Here is a 24098-nt window from a genome sequence, read left to right on the forward strand (position 1 = left end):
ATCTTCCAACAAAACTTGTCTGTTGTGCAGATGACTAACAAAAATGAGATGAGGAGAAATAAGTGTGAACCGGGGACAGTTGGTTTAATGAGACACCTAAACTACAGGGTACTCAGCGCCAACCGCAGGGTAGGCAAGTTTGGAACTCACGATGGCTGCGATGTGTTGGAAAATGAAACGCACGGACATGAAAAGACATGTCTTTGAACTCTGGCTGTTCAAGATGCCGGGCGCCGACCGTCTGCCTGCCGGGATATGGTGCACGGTCCTCATGGCGGGATTTGTGGCTCAAGCTCCAAGCAGGGAAGCGGATGGCACCCGACGGCGAACACGGCTGGGTGATCCAGAGTGGCGGTCCACTGGATGATAGGAGGTCTGGCAGTCTCAGGGCAAAAAGTGCACTGAAAGAGTGCAGTGGCGTTGGTTACGTCGCCAGGGGCACCTAGCAGACGCGCACAGAGCGCCTTTAGGTTGTGAGGTGCTGAAGCCGCCGCGGGCAACAGAAAGCGCTAGTCCTGTCTGGACCTTGGCCAACCGTTTTGGTGGGAAAAAGTGTCCCAGGCCCGGCGAACGAGAAGAAGTGTCCAGTTCGGCGAGCAACGCCAACGTCGACCAGAGCAACCAACATCGATCCGACGGAGTATTCGACACCCATCGAGTCGATTTGTTGCTCCCATCACCACCACCCAACATCTCATACGCGCGTCGACGACACTTGCCAGAGACGACGCCGTTCAATGCCGTCTCTATAGTGGACACGCACCCAACCGCCGAACCGCTATCATGGCGCCGCTCGTCGACAACGCGCAGATCCAGTCTGCCGAGCTGTTGAGGCCGCTGCCTCTCTACCTCCACGCCTACGTCTGGCCGTTTGCCATCATCTGGCCCATCTTCTTCCGCTACTATCTCGACCAAGATCTCTACGACAAGCACATCAACGGCCAGGAATGGACCTTTGTTTGGTCCGGCACCATCATCACCATCCAGGCCCTCGTCTGGCTCTGCACCCACTGGAACATCAACCTTCGCGCTGCCTTTACCGCGAAGAAGGCCCGCTCCGTTGACGATGCCCAGCTGATCAAGGTCATTCCCGTCGCCAACGCGGGCATTTCCGATATCTGCCCCATTGTCCGCGATACTGTTAGTTTGCCCTTATCAAGCTATCCCATGAGAGAGAAAAGAAGAGACAGATTGCTAACTCGAACCACTTCACAGGCCGGAGGCAAGACCAACATCTCCTTCCTCTTCCAGAAGCGCCGATTCCTCTACAACGCCGAGACCAACTCCTTCAGCACCCTCACGTACCAGATCGACGACGAGCCCAAGCCCAAGCTTGAGGTCTTCCAAAAGTCAAAGGGTATCACGACCGCCTCGGAGCTCGACCGACTGGAGCAGCACTATGGCACCAACACGTTCGATATCCCCGTCCCTACCTTCACCGAGCTCTTCAAGGAACACGCCGTCGCTCCCTTCTTCGTGTTCCAGGTCTTCTGCGTCGGTCTGTGGATGCTGGACGAATACTGGTACTACTCGCTCTTCACCCTGTTCATGCTCGTCGTCTTCGAGAGCACCGTCGTCTGGCAGCGCCAGCGCACCCTCAACGAGTTCCGCAGCATGAGCATCAAGCCCTACGACATCTACGTCTACCGCCTTGGCAAGTGGACCGAGACCACGAGCGACAAGCTTCTCCCCGGAGATCTTGTCTCGGTTACGCGTACAAAGGAGGACAGCGGTGTTGCTTGCGACATGATCTTGGTGGAGGGGACCGCCATCGTCAACGAGGCCATGCTTTCTGGCGAGAGTACCCCTCTATTGAAGGACTCCATCCAGCTCCGTCCCGGTGAGGCCCAGATTGACCCCGAGGGTCTGGACAAGAACGCTTTTCTCTGGGGCGGCACCAAGGTCCTCCAGATCACCCACGGCAACCCCGATGAGGAGAAGCCCAGGCTTGCCTCTGGTGTTCCCACTCCTCCTGACAACGGCGCCATGGCTATCGTTACCAAGACCGGTTTCGAGACTTCCCAGGGTAGCTTGGTTCGCACCATGATCTACTCGACTGAGCGCGTCTCCGCCAACAACGCCGAGGCCCTGTTCTTCATTCTGTTCCTCCTGATCTTCGCCCTTGCCGCTTCTTGGTACGTTTGGGATGAGGGTGTTCGCAAGGATCGCAAGCGCTCCAAGCTTCTGCTCGACTGCGTCTTGATTGTCACCAGTGTCGTGCCCCCTGAGCTGCCCATGGAGCTTAGCTTGGCTGTCAACACTAGCTTGTCTGCTCTTGCCAAGTTCGCCATCTTCTGCACTGAGCCTTTCAGAATCCCCTTTGCCGGCCGTATCGACGTTGCCTGCTTCGACAAGACGGGTACTCTCACTGGCGAGGACCTCGTTGTTGAGGGTATTGCTGGTCTTGGCCTCGGCCATTCCGGTACCGACACCCCACGCGAGTCCGATGGTGCTCACAGCCACATGACCCCTGTTGACGAGGCCGGTTTGGAGACTACTCTTGTATTGGCAACCGCCCACGCTCTGGTTAGGCTCGATGAGGGAGACATTGTCGGTGACCCCATGGAGAAGGCTACCCTTACTGCCCTCGGCTGGTCCCTCGGCCAGAACGATATGCTCAAGACCAAGACTGGCGCCAAGAGCACCGTTCTTGGTAACGTTCAGGTCAAGCGTCGCTTCCAGTTCTCCAGTGCCCTGAAGCGTCAAAGCTCCGTCGCCACGATCAATGCCACCGACTCCAAGACCGGTCAGAAGCTCAGAGGCACTTTTGTTGGTGTCAAGGGTGCGCCCGAGACCATCATGAAGATGCTGGTTACCGTCCCCAAGGACTATGAAGAGACCTACAAGTACTTTACCCGCCGCGGTTCCCGTGTGTTGGCTCTTGCCTATAAGCAACTGACTACCGAAAACGAGCTGGGTGCCAGCAAGATCAACGACCTTAAGCGCGAGAACGTTGAGGCTGACCTCACCTTTGCCGGATTCCTTGTCCTCCAGTGCCCTCTCAAGGAGGATGCTAAGCAGGCCGTTCAGATGCTCAACGAGAGCAGCCACCGTGTCGTCATGATTACTGGAGATAACCCGCTCACTGCCGTCCATGTCGCTAGGGAGGTGGAGATTGTCGACCGTGACGTTCTCATCCTGGATTCCCCCGAGCACAGCGCCCATGGCGAGGAGAAGCTCATCTGGCGCAGCGTCGATGACAAGGTTAACATTGAGGTCGACCCTACCAAGCCCATTGACCCCGAGATCATTAAGACCAAGGATCTGTGTGTTACCGGTTACGCTTTGGCCAAGTTCAAGGGACAGGTTGGTTGGAAGACACTTCTCCGCTACACTTGGGTTTACGCTCGTGTCTCGCCCAAGCAAAAGGAAGACATCCTCCTCGGTCTCAAGGATATGGGCTACTACACTCTCATGGCTGGTGATGGCACCAACGATGTTGGTGCGCTCAAGCAGGCTCACATTGGTGTCGCTCTCCTCAACGGTACTCAGGATGATCTCGTCCGCATTGCCGAGCACGCTCGTAACAACAAGATCAAGGATATGTACCAGAAGCAGGTTGATCTCATGAAGCGCTGGGGCCAACCCGCTCCTCCTGTCCCCGCTCTGATTGCTCACCTCTACCCGCCTGGACCTTCCAACCCGCACTACAACGCGGCTATGGAGCGTGAGGCGGCGAAGAAGGGTATCACCGTCGAGAAGCTTGCCAAGTCTCTTCACCACACTGCTGCTATCGAGACTGTCACCTCCCCTGGCGCCCAGGCTCTCATCAACCAGGACCCCAAGCAGAGACAGGCTGCGGCGGCTCAGAAGGCTTCCTCCTTTGCTGACAAGCTGACCTCTGGTATGATGGACATGGAAATGGATGACGATGAGCCTCCCACGCTCAAGCTTGGTGATGCCTCGGTCGCTGCTCCCTTCACGTCCAAGCTTCGCAACGTTGTTGCCATTCCCAACATCATCCGTCAAGGCCGCTGCACTCTGGTTGCCACCATCCAGATGTACAAGATTCTCGCCCTCAACTGCCTGATCAGCGCCTACAGCTTGTCTGTCCTCTACCTTGAGGGCATCAAGTTTGGTGATGGCCAGATTACCATCAGTGGTATGCTTATGAGCGTCTGCTTCCTTTCCATCTCGCGCGCCAAGTCGGTCGAGGGTCTCTCCAAGGAGCGTCCCCAGCCCAACATCTTCAACTTTTACATTATCGGCTCCATCCTCGGCCAGTTTGCCGTGCACGTGGTCACTCTCATCTATATTGCTCGCTTCTGCGACCAGCTCGAACCTCGCTCCGAGAGCGTCGACCTCGAGGCCGAGTTCTCCCCTTCGCTGCTCAACTCCGCCGTCTACCTCCTTCAGCTCATCCAGCAGATCTCTACCTTTGCTGTCAACTACCAAGGCCGTCCCTTCCGCGAGTCTCTGTCTGAGAACAAGGGCATGTTTTACGGCATTGTTGGTGTGACTGCCATTGCTTTTGCTTGCTCGACCGAGATGGTTCCCGAGCTTAACGAGGCGATGAAGCTTGTGCCCTTCAAGGATGAGTTTAAGTGGACGATGACTGTTGTCATGATCCTCGACTACGTGGCGTGCTGGCTCATTGAGGTTGTGTTCAAGTACCTGTTCAGCGATCTCAAGGCTCGCGACATTGCGGTGCGCAGGGAGGACCAGCTCGAGAGGGAGAGGCTGCGCAAGGCGGAGGAGCTCAAGAAGTTGGAGGAGGTGAAGAGGAAGAAGGAGGAAGAAGAGGAGAAGGCAAGAATGGAGAAGGTGGCCGAGTTTGAGAGGAGGCTGCGGGCGCGAATGGGAGGGAGTGCTTGATAGTTGTGGTCATGATGTGGCATCTTGATGACTGTTATGACTTGACTACCTGGGGGTTAGAGAATGGGGTGAGTGAACTGGATATGTTTTAAGACCAATTAAGCTACATGTTTATAATAGGGGGAAGTTGTGATAGAATTGTTGCTGTACAATACATATACTAGGATAGACTATGAAGCAGATTAGAGAGTTGTGTGTTCAGCGGTTGTTGTGATGCTTCTTTGGCCCCAACATTTTCCCCCATTGACAGACGCAAATTCCGTTGACACCCTGAAAATTATCGAGGCTCTTCGGGATGAACTGAGCCTTTTGCCCGGATGCAACATATTGTGGTATGATTGCTGGCTGGCTGGTTGGCGTCGTAGACAAGTGAGTGCACAGACCATGGAACTTTCCCAAGTCCTCCGTCTCATTGTCCTCAGCGACAAGTGACTTCGTTGGGAGGTGCTGTCATTGCTGCCTCAGGCGCCATGTTCCCAGTGGGCTTGGGCCTCCACAGCGCACAAGCTGGAAAGGGCGGGGTATCCCCAGCCGACCATTCCGAAATGTTGAACGGCTGCGCTAAGCCGGATTGGGCGGGCCCAGGAACGAGACAATTCGTTGCACAGCTTCATCAACATTTCGCGCGCGCCGACATTCCAACTTTTGTTCCTTTCTCTCTCTTCTCTCCCAACCGTCGTCACTCATCCCGTCACGCCGTCCACCATAGCAACCATGTTCGCCGCTTCCAGAATCCAGACCCGTGCCTTCTCGGCCTCTGCCCGCCAGGTATGTTGCCTATTGTCCTCCCATGAGCAATTATCATGTGCTTCGTTGTCCAGCAAGCTCCTCCAAGCTCGAGATCGGACCACCGTTGCTAACATCACCACCCCAACACTACAGCTTACCAAGGTCTCCGTCCTTGGTGCCGCCGGTGGCATTGGCCAGCCCCTCTCCCTCCTCCTCAAGCTCAACCCCAGAGTCTCCGAGCTCGCCCTCTACGATATCCGTGGCGCCCCCGGTGTCGGTGCTGATCTCTCCCACATCAACACCAAGAGCACCGTCAAGGGCTACGAGCCCACCGCCTCCGGGCTCGCCGATGCCCTCAAGGGCTCCGAAATCGTCCTCATCCCCGCCGGTGTCCCCCGCAAGCCCGGCATGACCCGTGACGACCTCTTCAACACCAACGCCTCCATCGTCCGCGACCTCGCCAAGGCCTGCGCCGAGTCGTGCCCCGAGGCCAACATCCTCGTCATCTCCAACCCCGTCAACTCCACCGTCCCCATCGTCTCCGAGATCTTCAAGAAGGCCGGTGTCTACAACCCCAAGCGCCTCTTCGGTGTCACCACCCTCGACGTCGTCCGCGCCTCCCGCTTCGTTTCCGAGATCAAGGGCACCGACCCCAAGGACGAGAACATCACCGTCGTCGGTGGCCACTCCGGCGTCACCATTGTCCCCCTCTTCTCCCAGAGCAAGCACCCCGAACTCTCCAAGAACGAGCAGCTCATCCACCGCGTCCAGTTCGGTGGTGACGAGGTCGTCAAGGCCAAGGACGGTGCCGGTTCCGCCACCCTCTCCATGGCCATGGCCGGTGCCCGCATGGCCGAGTCCCTCCTCCGCGCCGCCCAGGGCGAGAAGGGCGTCATCGAGCCCACCTTTGTCGACTCCCCTCTCTACAAGGACCAGGGCATCGACTTCTTCGCCTCCAAGGTCGAGCTCGGCCCCAACGGTGTTGAGAAGATCTACCCCGTCGGCCCCATCGATGAGGTTGAGCAGAAGCTCCTTGATGCTTGCCTTGTTGACCTCAAGAAGAACATCCAGAAGGGCAAGGACTTTGTTGCCGCCAACCCCGGCAAATAAGTGCATTTCTTTACACTAGCGATAGCTTAGAGAAGTGTTACTGAAGCGAGCGGCGCATTTTTCTTTTACGTCTCTAACCGACTACGCTGTCTTCGCTCTCTAGCGACATTCACATGCGCAATTGGGTGTCTCTACATGGGAACGGGTCAGCACAATTGGTGGGGATAGTAGACAAAAAAGTGGCCGAATCGTTCGTTGTATCATCGGAACATGACGGAAATGGGTGGAGTTAGTTTCAACCAGGACTATAACAAACAAATCGTCGCGGCCATGACGGAAGGAAGTGGAGTTGGGAGCCATTGTTGTTACTACTATATACATACGCACTATCGATATCCATACCGAGAGGTTTCAGTTTTTTGCTCGGGCGAAGCCTCATTCAAAAGAAGAAAAAAGTTACTGGCCTTTGGTTGAAAGCTGCTTGTTCCTGCTTGTTTCCTAGCATTAACGTATAACTATCATGACCTTGAATGATTGTTTTGTTCATCTTTCTTCCCGTCTTTGTCCTTGATTCGGCTGGGACTTTGCGCAATGGCGTCGTCCCTAACTGCATCAACTACATTCCCACAACAACCAGATCAGCCAATGCCAACCGAGATAAGATCGGTATTCATGGAAACCACGCGGACCACCGGAGATAGCAAGGAGCAAGCACAAGCACAAGTGGGTTCCCTTTCTAATTATATCCACATTCGTACATACCCCGTACCCATCATCTCCCGCTGTTCCCGAACGCGCGACCTACATAGCGAGCGGTCGAACGGGCCGGGCCCGCCGGACTGGACTTGATTGCCCCTGGAAGGCTGGAAGTGCTGGAACAGAACAATCAGCAAGCGTTGTTAGTTGCACCTGGCTGGGTGGCTGGGTGGAGGATCCATTGGGAATTTGGGAGATGCCGCCGGCAGGTTTTGAGCTTGACGACTAGTGTTTTCAACCTCACCAACTTCGTCGATTGGGCTTCAAATGCACAACCATTGTTAACTCTCACAGACATGACATGTTCTTGAACCTTTACCTATCCTATCGACAGCGTGGCGATGAACCCTTTACCTATCGACAGCGTGACGAGGACAGCTACATAGAGGATTACCGTTTGGTAGTTTGTGGAGTATTCGTTGGAAACGAAGCGGAATGTCCAGGCAGGGGCAGTCGGTTCTCCTAGGTCGAAGTAACGAACACCGTGCCCCTCCCTGTTTGGTCCTTACTCCTGGGTTCAAATTGTACAAATCGTACAAATTGTAATACCGCCGGTCAGTCCACTCTCACTCACTCATGGGGTCGTACCCTAGAGGTATGATTTCGGAAAATCACCACCAGTTCGCTGACTCTCACTCACTCACTCACTCACTCACTCACTCACCCGCCCACTTACGGATGCCACTCGATCGACGAGATGAGCAACCATGAGGGATGGATACCGGACAGTCGGCGTCAAAGATCCTTACCATCTATAAGTGGAATGCCACATTGCAGCCCTGCACAGAGACAACTTGCTCATTGCTCAAGTACTGCGGATATATCGCTTTGAATGATACCTATATTAGTACCTAGGTACATAGCTATCGTCGACCTCCCCTTCACAGAGACACTTCCTCGGCACTTTGGGTATGTCGCTAAATACTAGGTACCTACACTTAGTACGTATTTACCTCTAGGTATCGTCAAACTGTCTGAAACTTCAGACTTTTTCCGTTTCCTGATCGCAGCAATCGACACGGGATAAAGCAAAAGAACCACAGATTTAATGAACTACCGTACTCCTATAAACTAACTACCAAGGTAAAGAAAACCTTGTGTATCTCGTTTGCTTCCCTGTCCTCCACGTACATGTAAGATGACGCCTTGTTTGTTGCTGAACGTATTTTTTCCCTCATCCTTTGATCTTTAGCCATGGGCTTACCACATAGGGTCTTCCCAGTACCTAAGGTACCCCCTATCACCATCGCCAGACTCCAGAGGTGCCTCTATATTGATCCTTGTGAGAGGAAGCACCTGAGTGGGTATTACCTCTAAAGTACGAAACATAAGTAGGTGCCTCAGAGAACAAACTCTACCCACCCGTCCACAACCTCCGTGCCCCCCTCCCTAATGGAATAGTAAAGGCCAGGGGCTAGACAAGTCAATCCTACCTCTACCTCCAGACCATCCTAAGGCCCACCAGCCATAACCGTCATTACTTCCATCGTCTTCCCACCCACAACCACCTCCTGGCCCGGCACCACCGTTCCCCATACATCCCCTCCCTTCTCCCCCTCCTCCTTTTCCTCCTGTACATTTGGGCTCGCCTGTGCCTGGGCCTGTGCTTGTGCCTGGGCCTGGGCCTGGGCTTGTCCCTGGGCTTGTGCTTGGGCCTGGGCCTGTGCCTGAGAGCCTTGTGTTACCGATGCCGATTGCTCGTTTACCGATGGTGAGGCCGAGTTCGAGCTGGGCGCTTGCTCTACCTGAGCTGGAGTCGTAGCAGCAGGAGCAGGAGCAGGAGCAGGGGCAGCAGGACCGGCGGGAGTGTTGTGTACAAGGGAAAGAATTTTATATGAAGTAGAGATTACCTGAGGAGCAGCAGGAGGAGGGGGGGGAGGAGGAGGAGCTGGAGCAGCAGGGGCAGCGGGAGTGTTGGCAACCGAAGCCGAAGCCACAGGAGCAGGAGCAGCAGCCGAAGGTTTCTCAACAGGCACCAATACCGATAAAACCGTCGCCTCTTTGTTAAGCCCCCCCAACTGTCCAGCGGGAATGGTTATCAGGCTTTTCATCACACTATTCACCGCCGCAGGAGCAGCAACAGGAGTAGCAGCAGCAGGAGGGGCAGCAGGAGGAGCCACGGGCTTAGTAGGTTCAACAGGCACCAAAACCGACACCACCGTCGGTTCCTTATTAAGTCCCCCCAACTGTCCAGCAGGGATGGTAATCACGCTCGTCAACATCGATGGTGCAGGTGCAGGTTGTGCAGCTCCTGATACTGTTATTGATGTTGCATCTGGTATCACTATGGTAGAAGTCCACGTCCGCACCTTAGTAACAACCGTCTCGAACGTCATGAGATTGACCAGGGGCACTTCACCTTGCACGGTGGTTGTGCCAATGGTATATGTTCCGTGTGGCAGTCCCTGCTGCTGCTGCTGCTGAGCAGAAGGCTGTTGTTGTTGCTGCTGTTGCGGTTGGGGAGCTGCTGAAGGAGGCGGCGGCGGTGGCGTTGACTTGACAAGCGTAGACACCATATTCGCATACTTGCCGCCTATCGCTACTAGCTCCGGGTGGTCGGCGTCCCAACCAAAAATGTGGAGTTGCTTGATGTCCGCAGGTTCCCACTCGCCTTGCTTGACGACGATGTTGTCGATGTCGGAGCGGGTGGTGGGGATTTGGCCGGGGAGAAGCTGTGGGGCCTGGGGCTGAGAGGGAGGAGGAGGAGGAGGAGGGGCAGCGACGGGGGGCTGTAGTGGTGTGGTTGATTGTTAGTTGCACTATACTGTGTTGACTGCGGAGGTTTAAGAGAAAGGACGGGTGGGAGGAGTGGAGGGGATTGTAAGGGGTGTTAACGGTATGGGATGATTTGCGACTAGGGTCAAAGGGGATTGGGTAGGGGATTATAGGGGGAGGAACAGTCGGGGAGGGTAGGTAGGATGGGAAGGATGAAGGGGACCGATGGGTGAGGTGTGAATAGCAGGAGTTTCATTCCTCGATGAAAGACACAATTCGGCCCAGTCATGACGCTTCCCAGGTCCCAACTTGCTTCGAGCAACAATAACCAGGAGAAAAGAAAAGACAAGTTTGTTAACTCACCGGAATGACCGTAAACGTCCTATACGACGTGTAGATATCGGCACTCTCCACGTCTCTTTCTTCCCTCTTGCCAATCCTATACTGCGGCGGCAAGGAAGTTGGGAATCCCGCAGGAGGCGTCCACCCCGAAGGAACCTCTATCTCTTGAGTTTCGACATCCCTAATTTCTATTTTCCTCTTGAGTCCGTTCTGAGCCCACGGATACCAAGTACTGTAATTCCCGGTCAAGTCAGCCCCCGTCTTGGTGGATTTGATCACCGTCTTGGCTCCAGCGGGTGGCGATGCCGAGTTCACGGGCTGTTCGACCTTGATAACTGTCTTTGGGGATGGGGCCGGGGTATCGTGGACAGTGACTGTCTTCACGCTCTTGGGAGACGGTGACTCAACTGTAAGTGTGGAAGATCTGGTGGTTGTTTGTATGCCCTTGATGTGTGCTTCGGGGGCAGCAAAGGAAGAAGGGATTTGCCCGAACAGCAGGGCGACGTAGACGAGAAGGAACATTGTGATGGTAACCATGGTAATGTCGTGATGATGATGGAGTTGGTCAGATTATTGGTGGGGGATTGAGTTGGATGTATTGAGGAAGAAGAGGTCGTTTTGAGGATGAGGAATTTCAGTTGGAAGGGATAAAGTTTGTGGCTCAAGCAAGCTGGGCGGATCAAAATACGTGGAGGTAGGATTTCGATGTGTCCTCAACTTGCTTCGTGGCATTTCCATTTGTATTTCTGGTCTGTCCTTGGCCACATCCTGTTTTCTTGGTGGCGATATGCCAAGTCAAGGGCATTGATGCAGCAACACGTTTTTCGTGCATCCATCTGTCATCAGCCATCCTGAACTTCCAAGTCCAGGATTAAAGAAAAACTGTTGAATAGACTGCTCGACTCTCGATCCATTCAAAGCTTGTAGTTCTCAGGCTGAAGTATCAGCTCAGGGCAAGACCCTTTGGGGTGTCTTAGTGATGCAGCATTCCCAGAGAGGGTGAACGGTGATATACCTTGAGGTGATGTTCTGGAGATCAAGTGAAGAACGGCGTCATCATTGCTTTCACAGAGGAGCCAGAGCCGTAAGCGCTGGATGTTCCATCACAGAAGCGCGTCGGACTGCTGCTGGCAAGAAAAAAATGAAGGATCCATCTGCACATCAGAGAAAGTTGGGGAAAGTCCGAGTGACTTACATGCAGCGACTTTCACTTGGTATCGATGAGGCAGGCAACTGCCCCTGACCAACACCTACCAGCTGGACGATTATGACCCTTTGTTCTTTCCAGTTTAGACAGGCCGGCAGTATCAGGGCTCCGGGCGTGCCTGGACACTCCCAGTGTTGACTCATTATATCCGTCTTAGGTGAACATCACCGAGGCGTCCTCACGCTGTCGTCGCTGCATCGAGATTCCGACAGGTACTGCATTATCTCAGACCTCAGTTATCCAGGGTATCCGGATTCCAGATCAATCTGGCAACGCAGGGCTAATTAGTAGTTTGCCATCTGCGTATACTTGCGTTTGGCTGTATGTATGTGATACTTGAAGCGAACAGCTGATGTTTAACCCGGCGTTGCCGGACTGACCTAGAATCTGGATTTCGCAAGATACTATCATGATACGGCAGTGCACCGGTTTTTTCAACTCGAATCAAGATTCATCCATCCAAAGAGTTATGCATATGGAAACCCCAATCCACCAAGACCCCTCACATTACTCCCACCACTTCCTTCCTCCGCTCCTCCATTTCCTTTCCACCTCTCGTCTTCCCAGGTCATCACCTTCCCAGTCTGCTGCTGTCCATTATCCACTCCCATCAGCTCAACCTTCCTACAAGCCCTCAATCTCGAACTGCAAATCATACAAATGACACCCATCATCGTGACACCGCCCCCGCCTTGGCCCTTTTTAACTCCCGCATAAGCACCCGTATCAGCGTCTGCATCATTCTCCCCAACCCCAATGATAGCAACCCAGTGCGGACCCATATCCTGCCCCCTTTCCAAGTCCACAAGCTTCGATCAACTTTTCCCTTCGTTGGCACTTACACCACATTGGGCCCGTCACGAGCTTGAAGTTTGTCCACCTGCTTCATCTCCATCCTCCCCGCTCCTCCTTCCGTACCATTGAAGACAGTCCTAGCTACCCCCCGTCTTATATAAGGTTGGCCGTCGCTATCACGAACAGGCCTTTCGCGGTGCCAAGTGACACTCCACGCCTTAACGTAGTTACACCAGCAATCTTTGGGATCATTCTTTATGCAGCCGGCGAACCAGAAAGCACCGTGGTGAGCGCAGTGGAGCCCTTTCGGGAGACCACTGCGGCGGGTGAGGAAATTCAGGTGAGACTCGGAAGAGGAGAAGGCATCCTGGCCAGAGATCGCATATTCAGAGTCGGACGTAGTATAAACGGACTCGTCTGACTTGTCAGACTTATCAACGTCCAAGCCAGATTTCTCAGCAGTCTCTGACACCTCATGTCGAACACTGACAATCGAAGTGGTGGGATGGATAATGTTGAAAACGGTTGTGGCACTAACGATGACGGTGTCCTTCTCGCCGGCCGCGGTGGTGGGGATAATGGGAGAGGCCATGACGGGGACCGTCGCCAGGAGGGCGGAGGTTGCGAGCGTGAAGACCAGCTTCATGCCGGAAGTTTCTCGGGGGTATGTTTATGCTCCACGTATGAGTGTATCGTGTCTCTGTTGAATCTAGTAGGGGTATGGGTTTGAGGTGATGTGCGAAGTGGACGGATCAAGGGAGTATCTCGGAGAGTAAGACGGAGAGATGAGGAGGAGGGTGGAGGATCACTTACCAAGTGGGTTTAAATGGGCTTTTTAACGACTGAACACAGTAGAGTTCGTGACCCTTTTCTTTTCATGTGGAATGAATAGCCAATTGAGCGTTTCTGAGGTAAACTAGGATTCATGGCATGGGAGGGACTGTGCCGGCCCAGGCAGGCGATACGCTGGGCATCAGGGGGAAAGAGTTGGCAATTAAGGTCAAAGAATGTCCCTAGGCTTCTGTCGGAGGCTATTTCGAGATAAAGAGACCCCGGCACTGTGTTTCGAAGGCGCGGCTGATTATTTGGTTGATGACAAAGGCCACCCCGGCATCGCGGCGGTCTCTGATAGTTTCAACAGCCATGGTGACGAGACCGATCATCCCTCCACGGGCTGGAACGGTAACATGAAGGCTTGATTCAATATGGTAAGAGGTTCAAGAAGGAGAGGGCAGCCGAAGTCCGCCACTTGACCCCACTGGAGAAAAAAGGAAGACCCATGAAAGAGGGCAAGACGAAGTTTGGGGAATCTGCAACAACCCATGTTTCCCACCCGGCCGGGATGGAATACATATAGAATCTCGAAGTAAGGTAGGCCACGAATGCCACAAGCCGGTGACAACTTGAGCCAGGAAGGTCGCGTTCCTTGGTGGGCTCTGGCTGGGGAAAATGAAGAGCAAATAGAGCGAATGATGACGCCGGTAAGCCTGACGTATACTGACCCAGAGCGGGGAGAGAGTACATTGGCATAATGTTAGATCACCCAGGAGGCATTTTTCGGCACAATGATCCTCTTGGTGCGTGGAATGGGATCATCACGGGAGAGTGTCTTTGTTGATGATGGTCATGTTGGATCAACCTCTTAACCCTAACCCGGGAGTGGAGAGAGTGCTTGAGCCCTGGGGCCTGGAGTGACAGTAGCAGGCAGCGGCATACTACGGCCTGGAACGGTGCACTCACGGATGAGGGCGAGGACTCAGAAAAGTGTAATAATGCCTGAACACGCGAAGTGTGACGAGATTGGAGCGATTGGTGAATCATAGACGACTTGGGTTCGCTGCCATCAGAGCATTCTTGCAGTCCGGGTGCCGGAAATCGAGAGTCTGCCAACGTCCACTCGGCCACGTCTTTTCGCCGTTGTGTGGCCCGTGCTCACGGAAAGGCACAGACCTCTCGGCCGAGAAAGCAGTTGGACAGACCGCCAAGACTGCAGACACTTGACCTTCTGATTGCGCTGTGACAGAACTGGAGGAAAGAACAACATCGTCGTCATCGTGTGAAATTCATATTTGCAGTCACGACCCGACAAAACATTCATCTGGTGCTTCGTGGGGTTGCTCTTGCTTCTCACTCCTTTCCTTTTCAGTTTACTCAACTACTTGCTCCAATCAACCTTACCTCTACCGTCGCAAAAGACAGCAGCGCTTTCCCCGCGCTGCGCAACATTGGTCAAGCTGGAGTCCTGTTTGCGACATTCCCCAAATGAGCGCCCAAGGAAATGGCGCCTTCCTCGAATATCATGAACCAGACAGTACGTTCCCTTCCAATTATCGCTTGTCACTCGCTCCCTCCAACGAGGAACAACCGGCTGACCTTTTCTCCTCCTTCCCCCAGTCGTCAGCATCTTGACCTTAATCTCCTTCTTCTTCTTTCTTGCCGTGTCTGAATGGGTGGCCGACAAGGTGCTCCGTGCAGGGCTCATTGGCCAAATCATTGTTGGCCTCATCTACGGCGTCCCCATTGGCAACATCCTGGCTCTGGAATGGCAGGAAACCTTTCTCGCCTTGGGCTACATTGGCCTCATCATCATCATCTTTGAAGGTGGTTTGACCATTCGCCTGGATCTCCTTTGGCAAAACTTGTGCCTCAGCACCAGCGCGGCGCTTCTTGGTGTGCTCACCCCGATTGCCCTGACGTTTGCCCTGTTCTATGCTGGCTTTGGCTATGGTCTGTTACTCTTTCCCACCCTGCAACAGCCTCACCCCACTCAAAGACACCTTGCTAACCCAACGACAGGCCCCCTCGAAGCCTTCATCGTCGGCACTGCCCTGTGCTCTACCTCGCTTGGGACCACCTTCGTCGTCATCAACAGCGCCTCGTCAAAGCACGACTTTGCCCAGACCCGTGTCGGCACTGTACTCATCAGCGCCGCTATTCTCGACGATGTCTGCGGTCTGGTTCTTGTCAGTGTCATCTCCCAGCTGCGTGACATCGAGAATGCGAACCTGGGCTGGGTCATAGGGCAGCCTATCCTTGCCAGTGGTCTCATGGCCATCCTGACGCCTCTCGCAGCCAAGTTTGTTCTCGGCCCCCTGTTCCGTCTGCCAGCTATCGAGACACGGTTCTTTCGGAAGTTCGGACACGTCGCCAATATGGTCCTCATGGTGCTGGTCCTTTGCGCGTTTCTGGCCATTGCTGCCTATGCCGGCGCAAGCGTTTTGTTCGGCGCATTCCTGGCCGGGACAGTGGTGTCGAGTTTGCCTAGCAAGCAGCATGTCCGCCCCAGTGAAGTAAGCGACACGACCGACCTTAATACCAACGCGAAACAACAGAGGCCAACGTTCGGTGACACGTTCGAGCGATGCATCCAAGATGCACAGCGCTTCATCCTTCAACCATGCTTCTTCGCCAGCATCGGCTTTTCCATTCCATTCATCGAACTTTGGACAGGGGAGGTCATCTGGAAAGGCATTGTCTTTACCATCCTCATGGTTTCTGGCAAGTTGGTTGTCGGCCTAGTGATCCCATTGTGGGATCTCATCGCAAACACCTCCGAGAAAGCGTTTTCGACACCCTCGGCAAGACTAAACTGGTCCTCAGCAGCCTTCCTTGGTACTGCCATGGTCGCGCGCGGCGAGATTGGACTTCTCATCATTCAGATCGGCTTGAACGAGACACCATACCTGTCCCGGAAGGCCTTTGTCATTGCCGTCTGGGCCATCGTGCTCAATACGGTCATCGGCCCAGTATCCGTCGGAACACTATTGAACCGATTTGGAAGCACGGTCGCGGAGGATCCTCGGTGGGGAATACAATCAATCAACGATGGAGGCGAAGTCAATAGGAAGTCTGAGGTTGTATCCGAGGGTACTGGTACCGTGGCGCCGTAGCCGTTCCAAACAATTGCTGTTGTCAGCGTTCCATTGCGACCGTCAGTGTCAGCTAGATACTATGGACCTACGACTCTTCTAAGGGTCTGGAAGCTTGTCCTCTATTTATGAAGAGCAATACTCTTACTGTATCAAGAGGCACACTCCCTTCTTCCGTTGCCCTGTGACTGTCGATATGCCCACCAATGCTCCCATACGGGCTTTCTGCCTTCGCGGCTGAATCCAGCGCCCGCGGCTCACAAACTCGGTTCGACTCTCGGTACCACACCACGAAGCAGCTACATAGTACTGTCCCAGCGGTGGCAGCGCCAGTATATTGGTGTCCCAAATTTAGAAACATTGAGCCTCCATGTACCATTCCCTTGACAACCAAGATCTCGACAGCATGTTCCAATAATGAGCGACGGCCGAGTCTCCCTTCGATTCAGGTACAAGTTGACGCGGGGAAGCCATCACGTCCACCACACATACCGTGTCTACGGATCTATTTCATCTACCGGCCTCTACATCGTCAGACCATACATCACGAAGCATCCGGGTTCAGCATGAGCGCAGTCGTCGCCATCGTCATCTGGCCAGGTGTTCATGCGCCAGGCATATAAACCAGCAACACCATCTGCGCATGGTTAAGCAACGACAGTCGTGCTATCATCAAGGGCTGGCGGATGTTTCCAAAGTCACTGCTCGCTTCGCCTTCTTTCTTTCTGTGGTCGCGATGTTCCAGTTCCACCTTTGGGCCCTTCTCAGGCTCTTTGCTCTTCTCTCTTCGTTGGCTACCGCCTCAAGAATCGTTTTTGAAGAAGCGGGCCATCTACCGGCGGGGTGGGAGGTCGATCGCCATGCCACCGATTCCGATCGGATACAACTTTCCATAGCGCTGAAAGAAGCCGGGATGGAAGAGCTGATAAGACGTCTCATACAGCAATCTACATCTGACGACCACCCCAACAGCCGTCATCTTGCAAAGGAAGAGGTTGAGCAACACCGTCAACCAGACCAGAGGTCAGTCACAGCGGTAGGCCGTTGGCTACAGTCCCACGGTATCAAAAGCTACAATGCGGACAACAGCTGGATCACCTTCGACGCTACAGCTGCTACAGTCCAGGCGCTCTTTGAAGCCGACCTAGCCTACTACTCGTACAACGGTGATCCCAGCACCCAGATCCTTCGTTCCCGCTCTTACACGATCCCCCGGTGGCTCAGCGACGACATCGACTTCGTCCACCCGCTTACAAACTTTATGCCTCCTCGCAACCGCAACGACGGTACCCTACGCGTCGACCCTCGCCAGCCAACTCGACCAAAACTGTCCGCCCGAGAGGACTTTTTTGCCCCTCCTTGCTGGACCGGCACATTCCCTGGTTGCATTCGCAAGCTCTATAACCTCACCTATACTCAACCCTCCGACTCTCACTCCCCCTCCCCCGTGCGTTTCGGCATCGCTGGTTTCTTGGAACAATACATCACTCACCGCGACGTGACCTCCTTCCTAACCACTTACGCGCCCGAACTACTCCTTCCCACGCCCACTCCGTCCCGGGGCGGCAGCGGGGGTAGCCTTACGCTCCCTCCTGTCACAAACACCACCACCGAGCCCCCCTACAACATCACCATAACCCTCCTTAACAACGCCACCCGTTGGGATCCGCACTCCACCGACCCCGCCCTCTCCGGCCTCGAAGCCAACCTCGACGTGCAATACGCTCTCAGTCTGGGTCATCCTACTCAAGTCATCTACTACGCCACTGGCGGGCGCGGGACCAAACTCGACTCTTCCGGCCGTCCTCTCCCTGCGAACGATCATAAAGCGAACAACGAGCCCTTCCTCGAGTTCTTGCAGGCCCTTCTTGCGTCACCGGACAACCAGATACCGCATGTTCTAAGCATCAGCTATGCAGACGACGAGCAATCCGTCCCGCGCAAATACGCTCACAGAGTATGCGACCTCTTCGCTGCCTTGGCTGCACGTGGCACTTCCGTCCTCGTGACAACTGGCGACGGGGGAGCAGCAGGTATTGGCTTCTCGGCCGGAGGCGGCGACGGTTGCATCAAAAACGATGGATCAGGTAGACGGGCATTCGTGCCCACATTCCCTGCTTCCTGTCCCTGGGTCACCAGTGTAGGAGCAACTGATAACACGGCCCTAAACCTGACCGGCGCTGCGTTTTCTAGCGGTGGCTTCAGCGAGTACTTTGATCGTCCTCTCTGGCAGCGAGCGGCAGTGGACCCTTACGTCGCCAGCCTTCTCCGCTCTCAATCAAGCAAACCGGGTGAACCAAGCCAGCCCCGTGATCCGAAAGGAGTCTACTTCTCCCACAATGGGCGCGGTACGCCAGACATTGCTGCCATCGGCTCGGGCTTCCAGATCATGCACCGCGGAGAGATGGTGGAAGTACGCGGGACGAGTGCGTCAACGCCGGTGGTGGCGGCTATGGTGGCGCTGGTTAACGATCAGCGCTTGCGACAAGGGAAGAGGAGCCTAGGGTGGTTGAATGGATATTTGAACTTGGACCCGAGGGTGCGAGGAGTGTTGACGGATGTGAAGTGGGGACGAAGTGAGGGATGTGTCTTTCCTGGGGAGGCATTGGAGAAGGGGGAAGGCAAGGGAAAGGGGAAAGGCCGAATTATAAAGAAAAGGCAGGGGAACTCGACGGAGAATGGCGGTACGCATGAAGGAGATGGAGAGAGTGAGGGACATGGAGAGGAATGGGAATGGGAAGGGGAAGTTGGAGTGGGACAGGGAGAGCAGAGTGAAAATGGTGTTTTGGGAGGATGGGATGCGAAGAAGGGGTGGGATCCTGTAACGGGATTGGGAGTTCCTGGTGACTTTCAGGAGATGTTAAAGGTCTTGGGCAGTGTTTGGTAAAGGGAAACTCCTGGCTACACTCACACATCCTGTTTCATGCAGACATCCTTAACCACATGACAGCTGAGAGTAAAGAACAGTTGAGGTGTGCTTAGGTTGCTAGGCGAGTGATCGTGGAGATACACCGAACACGCCACGCTCCAACACATCACACAGTCTTCACACTCTTGCAAGTTGCACACGTCTTGCTCTCACTATTACACATTCCCGACCGGAGTATAGAACATTTCCTCCACCCCAAAAACCTATCTTTGGTGTATGCACTCAGGCGAACGTGATTTCTTACCTAGATTTACAACACAATCAGCTCATTTCAGCAGCTTACTTCACCAGAGTAAGTTCCCTGGTAGCGACCCCAGTGACATGCAAACCATCCATTGGGTGTTGTTGGTGCTGTCGGTGTTGGTGCGTTGTGTTTTTAGTGGGGATACGGCAACGATGCCAATTCGTAATCCATGTGGTAACTAATAAAGTCAACAAATCAACAAAGACGCGGAGAAGACGGAGCAAATGCAAGTGTTGTTTGCGACAGCTTGGTTTGAGATTCTTTTCGTAATCTTTTAATTTTTTTTTTTTCTAAATATTTTTTTTTTTTTAAATTTTTTTTTTTTTTTTTGGTTTGTTTTTCTTTATTTTGCTGCTCATTTTTCAGGGTCCTTCTTGGGTCGTAGGGAACATGGGACGGGCTTTTTTCTGCCTGCTTTTGTGAGACTTGGGTGTCTTGGTTCATTTGTTTGGAAGTTTATAAATGAAGTTAAAGAAATGATACTGGAAGTGTTGAGTATTTTATCGACGATGGTAGGCGATAGGATGTTTGTTGTTATGGTTGAAGGTGGTGTGTGGTGAAGATGGTGTGTGGTGAAGATGGACGGTGTTGAAATTAGTTGGTGGTGTGGTCTTTTTTGGTGTAAGTCAGATAGATGGTGGCGTAAGTTGGTTGGTGGCGTAAGCTCGTTGGCGGTGGAAGTCAGTTGGTGGTGTAAGTTAGTTCGTGGTGATCTCGGTTGGTAGGGGAAGAATGTCATTTCGAACGGTAGAACAAGAGATTCAATCTGGTGATGGCTTCAGGGCTTTCGTTGCTCGTGTGAGTTTTTGTTGCGCAATAATAATAATACGGCGTAAAGATAGTGTAAATACAGCATCTGTGGATCTTGACGCAACGCCAATTCAAGATTACACAAATAAGCCTTTTGACTTGTTCTTTTTCTTTTTTACGCAAAATAACGAGATTTTGGCCAAAATTTGCTTGGCTTGGCTTTGCATTCCGACTTCATTGCTTTTCTTTATCTGCATCGGGGTTTTGGTTTGTATCATTTTGAGACAGCTGCGGCCCGCTGGGCGAAACCGGAGGGAAGACGGCGGGATGAGGGGCAGACGCCACCGGGCCGTACCGTACCGTACCCCGCCTTCCCCGCCGAAATCAACGGCCCGCGTTACGCGTGCGGAGCTCTCGCACCTGCCACTCATTCAACAACCCCCCCCCCTCAGCAGGTCGTGCCTGGCGATCATTATTAACCACACAAGCTCGACTCTTGACTTTTTCCTCGTTTTTACTCTTTTATTGTCCTTTTTACTTTTTTTCATCGGCCCGTCCCTAGCAACGACGCTGGTGCGAATCATGCCCTCACTCGGTCCTTCGCCCGCCCTAGGGCTGCATCAGGAAGGCATCGTGGAGACCGTTCGCTGTCAAGAGCATAGCTCATGCGCGGGGCAGAGTCAAGGGCGGGGTCATCGTTCCAAGTCCATCCTGGTCGAAAAGCCTGAGTGCTTCAACAAAGTCATGGCTTCTTGCCTAGAGGTAGTGTACATGGTATGTCAGTTCAGTAGGATACCGGGAGACGTACAGCGTTCTCCCACCTTGAACATGTTGATTGCTGACGCGACGAACATAGAATCACCCAATTTGAGCTTTGATGCCGCGTGGCCGTCGACATAAACACAATGATCCCGTCGGGATAGGGTTGTGATCGCGTCCTAAGTAAACATACTTCGGCAAGACCTGATCTTCAACTTCAAGGGGCTAGATGCCCATGGCCGAACTGGAAAAGTTGACTTGTGGTACTTCGCAAGTATAGAAATATCTCCGAGTATCCGGGTTGAACGGGTGTCCACTTCCCAGTTCCCAGTCCCACCAGTCACTGCGGGGCAACGGCTCAACGGCTTCCCAATCCGACCGCTAATACCCTGAGTGTTCGCATCGTCCAATATAGGCCGCACAACCTCCACTGACGGTTACCGTTCCCGATGAACTCTCGCCCTGTGAAGGCGATGGCTCCAAGACTCTGACCATTGGGTATTTGTGCCCACTCTGTAAGGGGCCGCCGAGGTCAACGGGCGTTCGCAGACAAGTCTCGAAGGTCTTGGTTTGGGTTGAGATCGGGGAAAAATCGGGGTCCCCCCCAGCTTTCACGACACGGAAGGGGAACAACCTGGAAAGAGGAGCTATCAGGGACTTAAGGCTCCACAGCATGCAGACGCGATTCTTCGGACCGACATGTTAATTGGTCCAGCATGTTGACCCCTGATCATTGACAACCACACCCGTTGTCTGTTCCGGTGATATCGCGCGGTCGGGTATCACCAGTTGCATAATCCTAGACCCAAAAAAGGAAGGCATACCAGAGAATCCACGTTTCTTGCGCACCTTCCTCGATGGACTGAGCACCAAAATACCAGGGGCATGTTGTGCGCGCCGAATGATGGCCTCTTTTGCGGTGTTAAGTACAATGCCCCCCGAGTCCCCTCCCCAAGTTCCACCCTGTCATGCTTCGGGCACAACGACCTCGACACAGACATCTGTTTACCTCTGACTACCTTACTTTCCCTACCCAGCGTCGCGAACATGGCGTCCAGTCCCAAGAGCCTCAAGAGCGACCAAGCGTCCAACCCACCGGCACCCGTTGTCTCTACTCCCGGCCCAACACCGCTCACTGCCGAGGAACAGCACGCAGCTGGTCTTCTCCCAGCTTCGCACTGGGCGAATCAACCTGTAAGTCAAGCTTCAATGTATCTTCCAAGACAAGGATTAACACTCTCGTTCCTAGCTCGAAGATGACGTTACAGTAGATGATGGCGCCTCTTCACTCGGCTCCTTCACTTCGACCACCGCTTCCTTGACTTCGAGTATCTACCAGTATCGCACTGTCCATGGAAGGACCTACCACGGTGATGTTGGCAATGCCGAGTCATGGGAACCTAATGACCAACGTCACGTTGAGGCCATGGAACTCTTGTAAGGGACAACTGTATCCATGGCTTCGCAAGACTGGAGTTGACCATATACTGACGTTATACATGCATCAAAAAGCCACCACGCCATGTTGGTTCAGCTGGATGGAAAGCTCTACCTTTCACCACTTGATAAAAAGAAGGTTCACAAAGTGCTCGACGTGGGGACAGGCAGTGGTCTGTGGGCCATGTAAGTTTTCCTGCACGTTCTGTTCATCACACCCGAGCTGGCTGAAGCGAAGATGTGATCGGTCCCCGTCCCCGCAATCGTGGATTACGAGCTTGGAATCCGTCAAAGAAGTCATCATGTCGAGCCACAACAACCGAGGGGACTTGCACCTTTGTCAAACTTGTCTTCACGCAATCGCTGTGACCGACTACACAGTTCGGTTTTACCATCTTGATTACAATCGTACTAACCGACGCTTGCTATTTGTTTTAGTGATTTTGCCGACGAATACCCCCACGCGGAAGTCATTGGCACCGACGTTTCCCCCATCCAGCCTTCCTGGGTTCCTCCCAATGTAAAGTTCGAAATCGACGACTGCAATTTAGACTGGACATATGCCGAGGATACCTTCGATTTCATCCATATGCGCATGTTGGCAGGAGTTGTTACCGATTGGGATAAGCTCTTCCGTAACGCGTTCCGGTGTTGTAAGCCGGGCGGTTATGTAGAGAGTCTTGGTAGTGGTATTCATTTATTGAGTGATGATGGATCGGTTAAGGAAGGCACTGCTATGCATCAATGGGGCAAGGTGTTTGGAGAGGCTGGCAAAAAAATAGGAAGACCTTTTACTGTGTATGAGGACGATCTGCAACGGAAGGGTATGGAAGCGGCCGGATTCGTTGACATTGAGTTCAAGGACATTCAATGCCCCCTGGGGGTCTGGCATCCGGATAAGAAGGCGGCTGAAAGGGGGCTTTGGTATAAGCTGGCAATTGAGGAAGATCTTGAGGGTAAGTCTCATTCGTCATGACCAGATATCGAAGGTAAACTAACCGTTCTGCAGGATACATGAACTATCTTTGCAATCTCGTCATGGGCTGGACTCCAGAGGAGACCAAAAGGTTTGCTGCCCATGCCAAGAAGGAGTGGAACAATCCCAAGGTTCACGGCTATTTCTGGCTGCGTGTGGTGTACGGCCGTAAGCCAGAGTAAAGTTGTGGAGAGGATTGGAGCACATCCCAAAAGGGTTCCCGACGACTACCATTGGGAACCGAAGACACTGGGTTTGGTCCAGGGGAAGCCAGAGCGAGCATCTCTTCCTGTCACATTGGATCCCGATAGTTCGATACCATATCCATATATCCTTACGAGGACAACCGTAGGTCCGCACTATCAAGCTGTATGCATTCTACAGATCACATACACACAAGACCCCTCATTCCACGTTCTGCGCAGCTCTTTTCGTCTAGAAATCATTGCTCCTTCAGTCAGTAACGCAGAGGGGAGTTTGAGAAAGACAGGATTCGTGATGCGTGTTTTGGGGAATCTGCAATCTTTTCAAGTTGTTGGTACTGTTTGGGAGGTCGGGTACGAATCGTGGCATAAAGTGGGGGTAGGTACGGGTCGGGAGGGTATATCCCGTTCCCGGTCGCGGCATGCTTCCGGCAGGAACGACTGTGCCGTGCCCCACCATGCCGTGCCCCACCTTCCCTCGACCCGGACCACGCACCCCGGGCTCCTCGCCCCCTCCAAACG

At 53.6% G+C, this 24098-nt stretch overlaps 8 protein-coding genes across 8 annotated transcripts; 5 read left to right on the top strand and 3 right to left on the bottom strand.

Annotated features, from left to right (window-relative positions):
• Nucleotides 1–783: 783 nt before the first annotated feature.
• Nucleotides 784–4815, top strand: B0T23DRAFT_433251 (cation-transporting ATPase 4; the record flags this gene model as incomplete). Its single annotated transcript, XM_062840428.1, has 2 exons — nt 784–1140; nt 1216–4815. 2 exons carry the CDS (start codon nt 784–786, stop codon nt 4813–4815), a joined length of 3957 nt encoding a protein of 1318 aa, XP_062687975.1.
• Nucleotides 4816–5364: 549 nt separating this feature from the next.
• B0T23DRAFT_52484 (malate dehydrogenase mitochondrial precursor) lies at nt 5365–6762 on the top strand. The gene is made up of 2 exons (XM_062841401.1): nt 5365–5583; nt 5698–6762. The coding sequence occupies exons 1-2, from the start codon at nt 5530–5532 to the stop codon at nt 6652–6654; spliced, it is 1011 nt and encodes a 336-aa protein (XP_062687976.1). The 5' UTR covers nt 5365–5529; the 3' UTR covers nt 6655–6762.
• A 2012-nt stretch (nt 6763–8774) lies between these two features.
• B0T23DRAFT_436866 (uncharacterized protein) lies at nt 8775–10944 on the bottom strand (the record flags this gene model as incomplete). The annotated part of the gene is made up of 3 exons (XM_062840590.1): nt 8775–9347; nt 9510–10079; nt 10429–10944. 3 exons carry the CDS (start codon nt 10942–10944, stop codon nt 8802–8804), a joined length of 1632 nt encoding a protein of 543 aa, XP_062687977.1. The 3' UTR covers nt 8775–8801.
• A 1421-nt stretch (nt 10945–12365) lies between these two features.
• On the bottom strand, nt 12366–13332 carry B0T23DRAFT_52519 (uncharacterized protein). Its single transcript, XM_062841402.1, has one exon. The coding sequence runs from the start codon at nt 13053–13055 to the stop codon at nt 12453–12455; it is 603 nt and encodes a 200-aa protein (XP_062687978.1). The 5' UTR covers nt 13056–13332; the 3' UTR covers nt 12366–12452.
• Nucleotides 13333–14439: 1107 nt separating this feature from the next.
• Nucleotides 14440–16333, top strand: B0T23DRAFT_52526 (Cation/H+ exchanger). Its single transcript, XM_062841403.1, has 3 exons — nt 14440–14720; nt 14804–15136; nt 15206–16333. Exons 1-3 carry the CDS (start codon nt 14672–14674, stop codon nt 16297–16299), a joined length of 1476 nt encoding a protein of 491 aa, XP_062687979.1. The 5' UTR covers nt 14440–14671; the 3' UTR covers nt 16300–16333.
• Nucleotides 16334–17014: 681 nt separating this feature from the next.
• Nucleotides 17015–19165, top strand: B0T23DRAFT_408716 (peptidase S8/S53 domain-containing protein; the record flags this gene model as incomplete). Its single annotated transcript, XM_062839326.1, has 1 exon — nt 17015–19165. The coding sequence occupies one exon, from the start codon at nt 17015–17017 to the stop codon at nt 19163–19165; it is 2151 nt and encodes a 716-aa protein (XP_062687980.1).
• A 2027-nt stretch (nt 19166–21192) lies between these two features.
• B0T23DRAFT_52943 (uncharacterized protein) lies at nt 21193–21740 on the bottom strand. Its single transcript, XM_062841408.1, has one exon. The coding sequence runs from the start codon at nt 21633–21635 to the stop codon at nt 21342–21344; it is 294 nt and encodes a 97-aa protein (XP_062687981.1). The 5' UTR covers nt 21636–21740; the 3' UTR covers nt 21193–21341.
• Nucleotides 21741–22007: 267 nt separating this feature from the next.
• B0T23DRAFT_433257 (S-adenosyl-L-methionine-dependent methyltransferase) lies at nt 22008–23555 on the top strand (the record flags this gene model as incomplete). The annotated part of the gene is made up of 5 exons (XM_062840429.1): nt 22008–22154; nt 22210–22397; nt 22473–22583; nt 22836–23353; nt 23407–23555. 5 exons carry the CDS (start codon nt 22008–22010, stop codon nt 23553–23555), a joined length of 1113 nt encoding a protein of 370 aa, XP_062687982.1.
• Nucleotides 23556–24098: the final 543 nt, after the last annotated feature.

The sequence above is a fragment of the Neurospora hispaniola genome (assembly GCF_033458365.1).
Source record: "Neurospora hispaniola strain FGSC 10403 chromosome Unknown B0T23scaffold_12, whole genome shotgun sequence".
NCBI classification, from domain to species: domain Eukaryota; kingdom Fungi; phylum Ascomycota; class Sordariomycetes; order Sordariales; family Sordariaceae; genus Neurospora; species Neurospora hispaniola.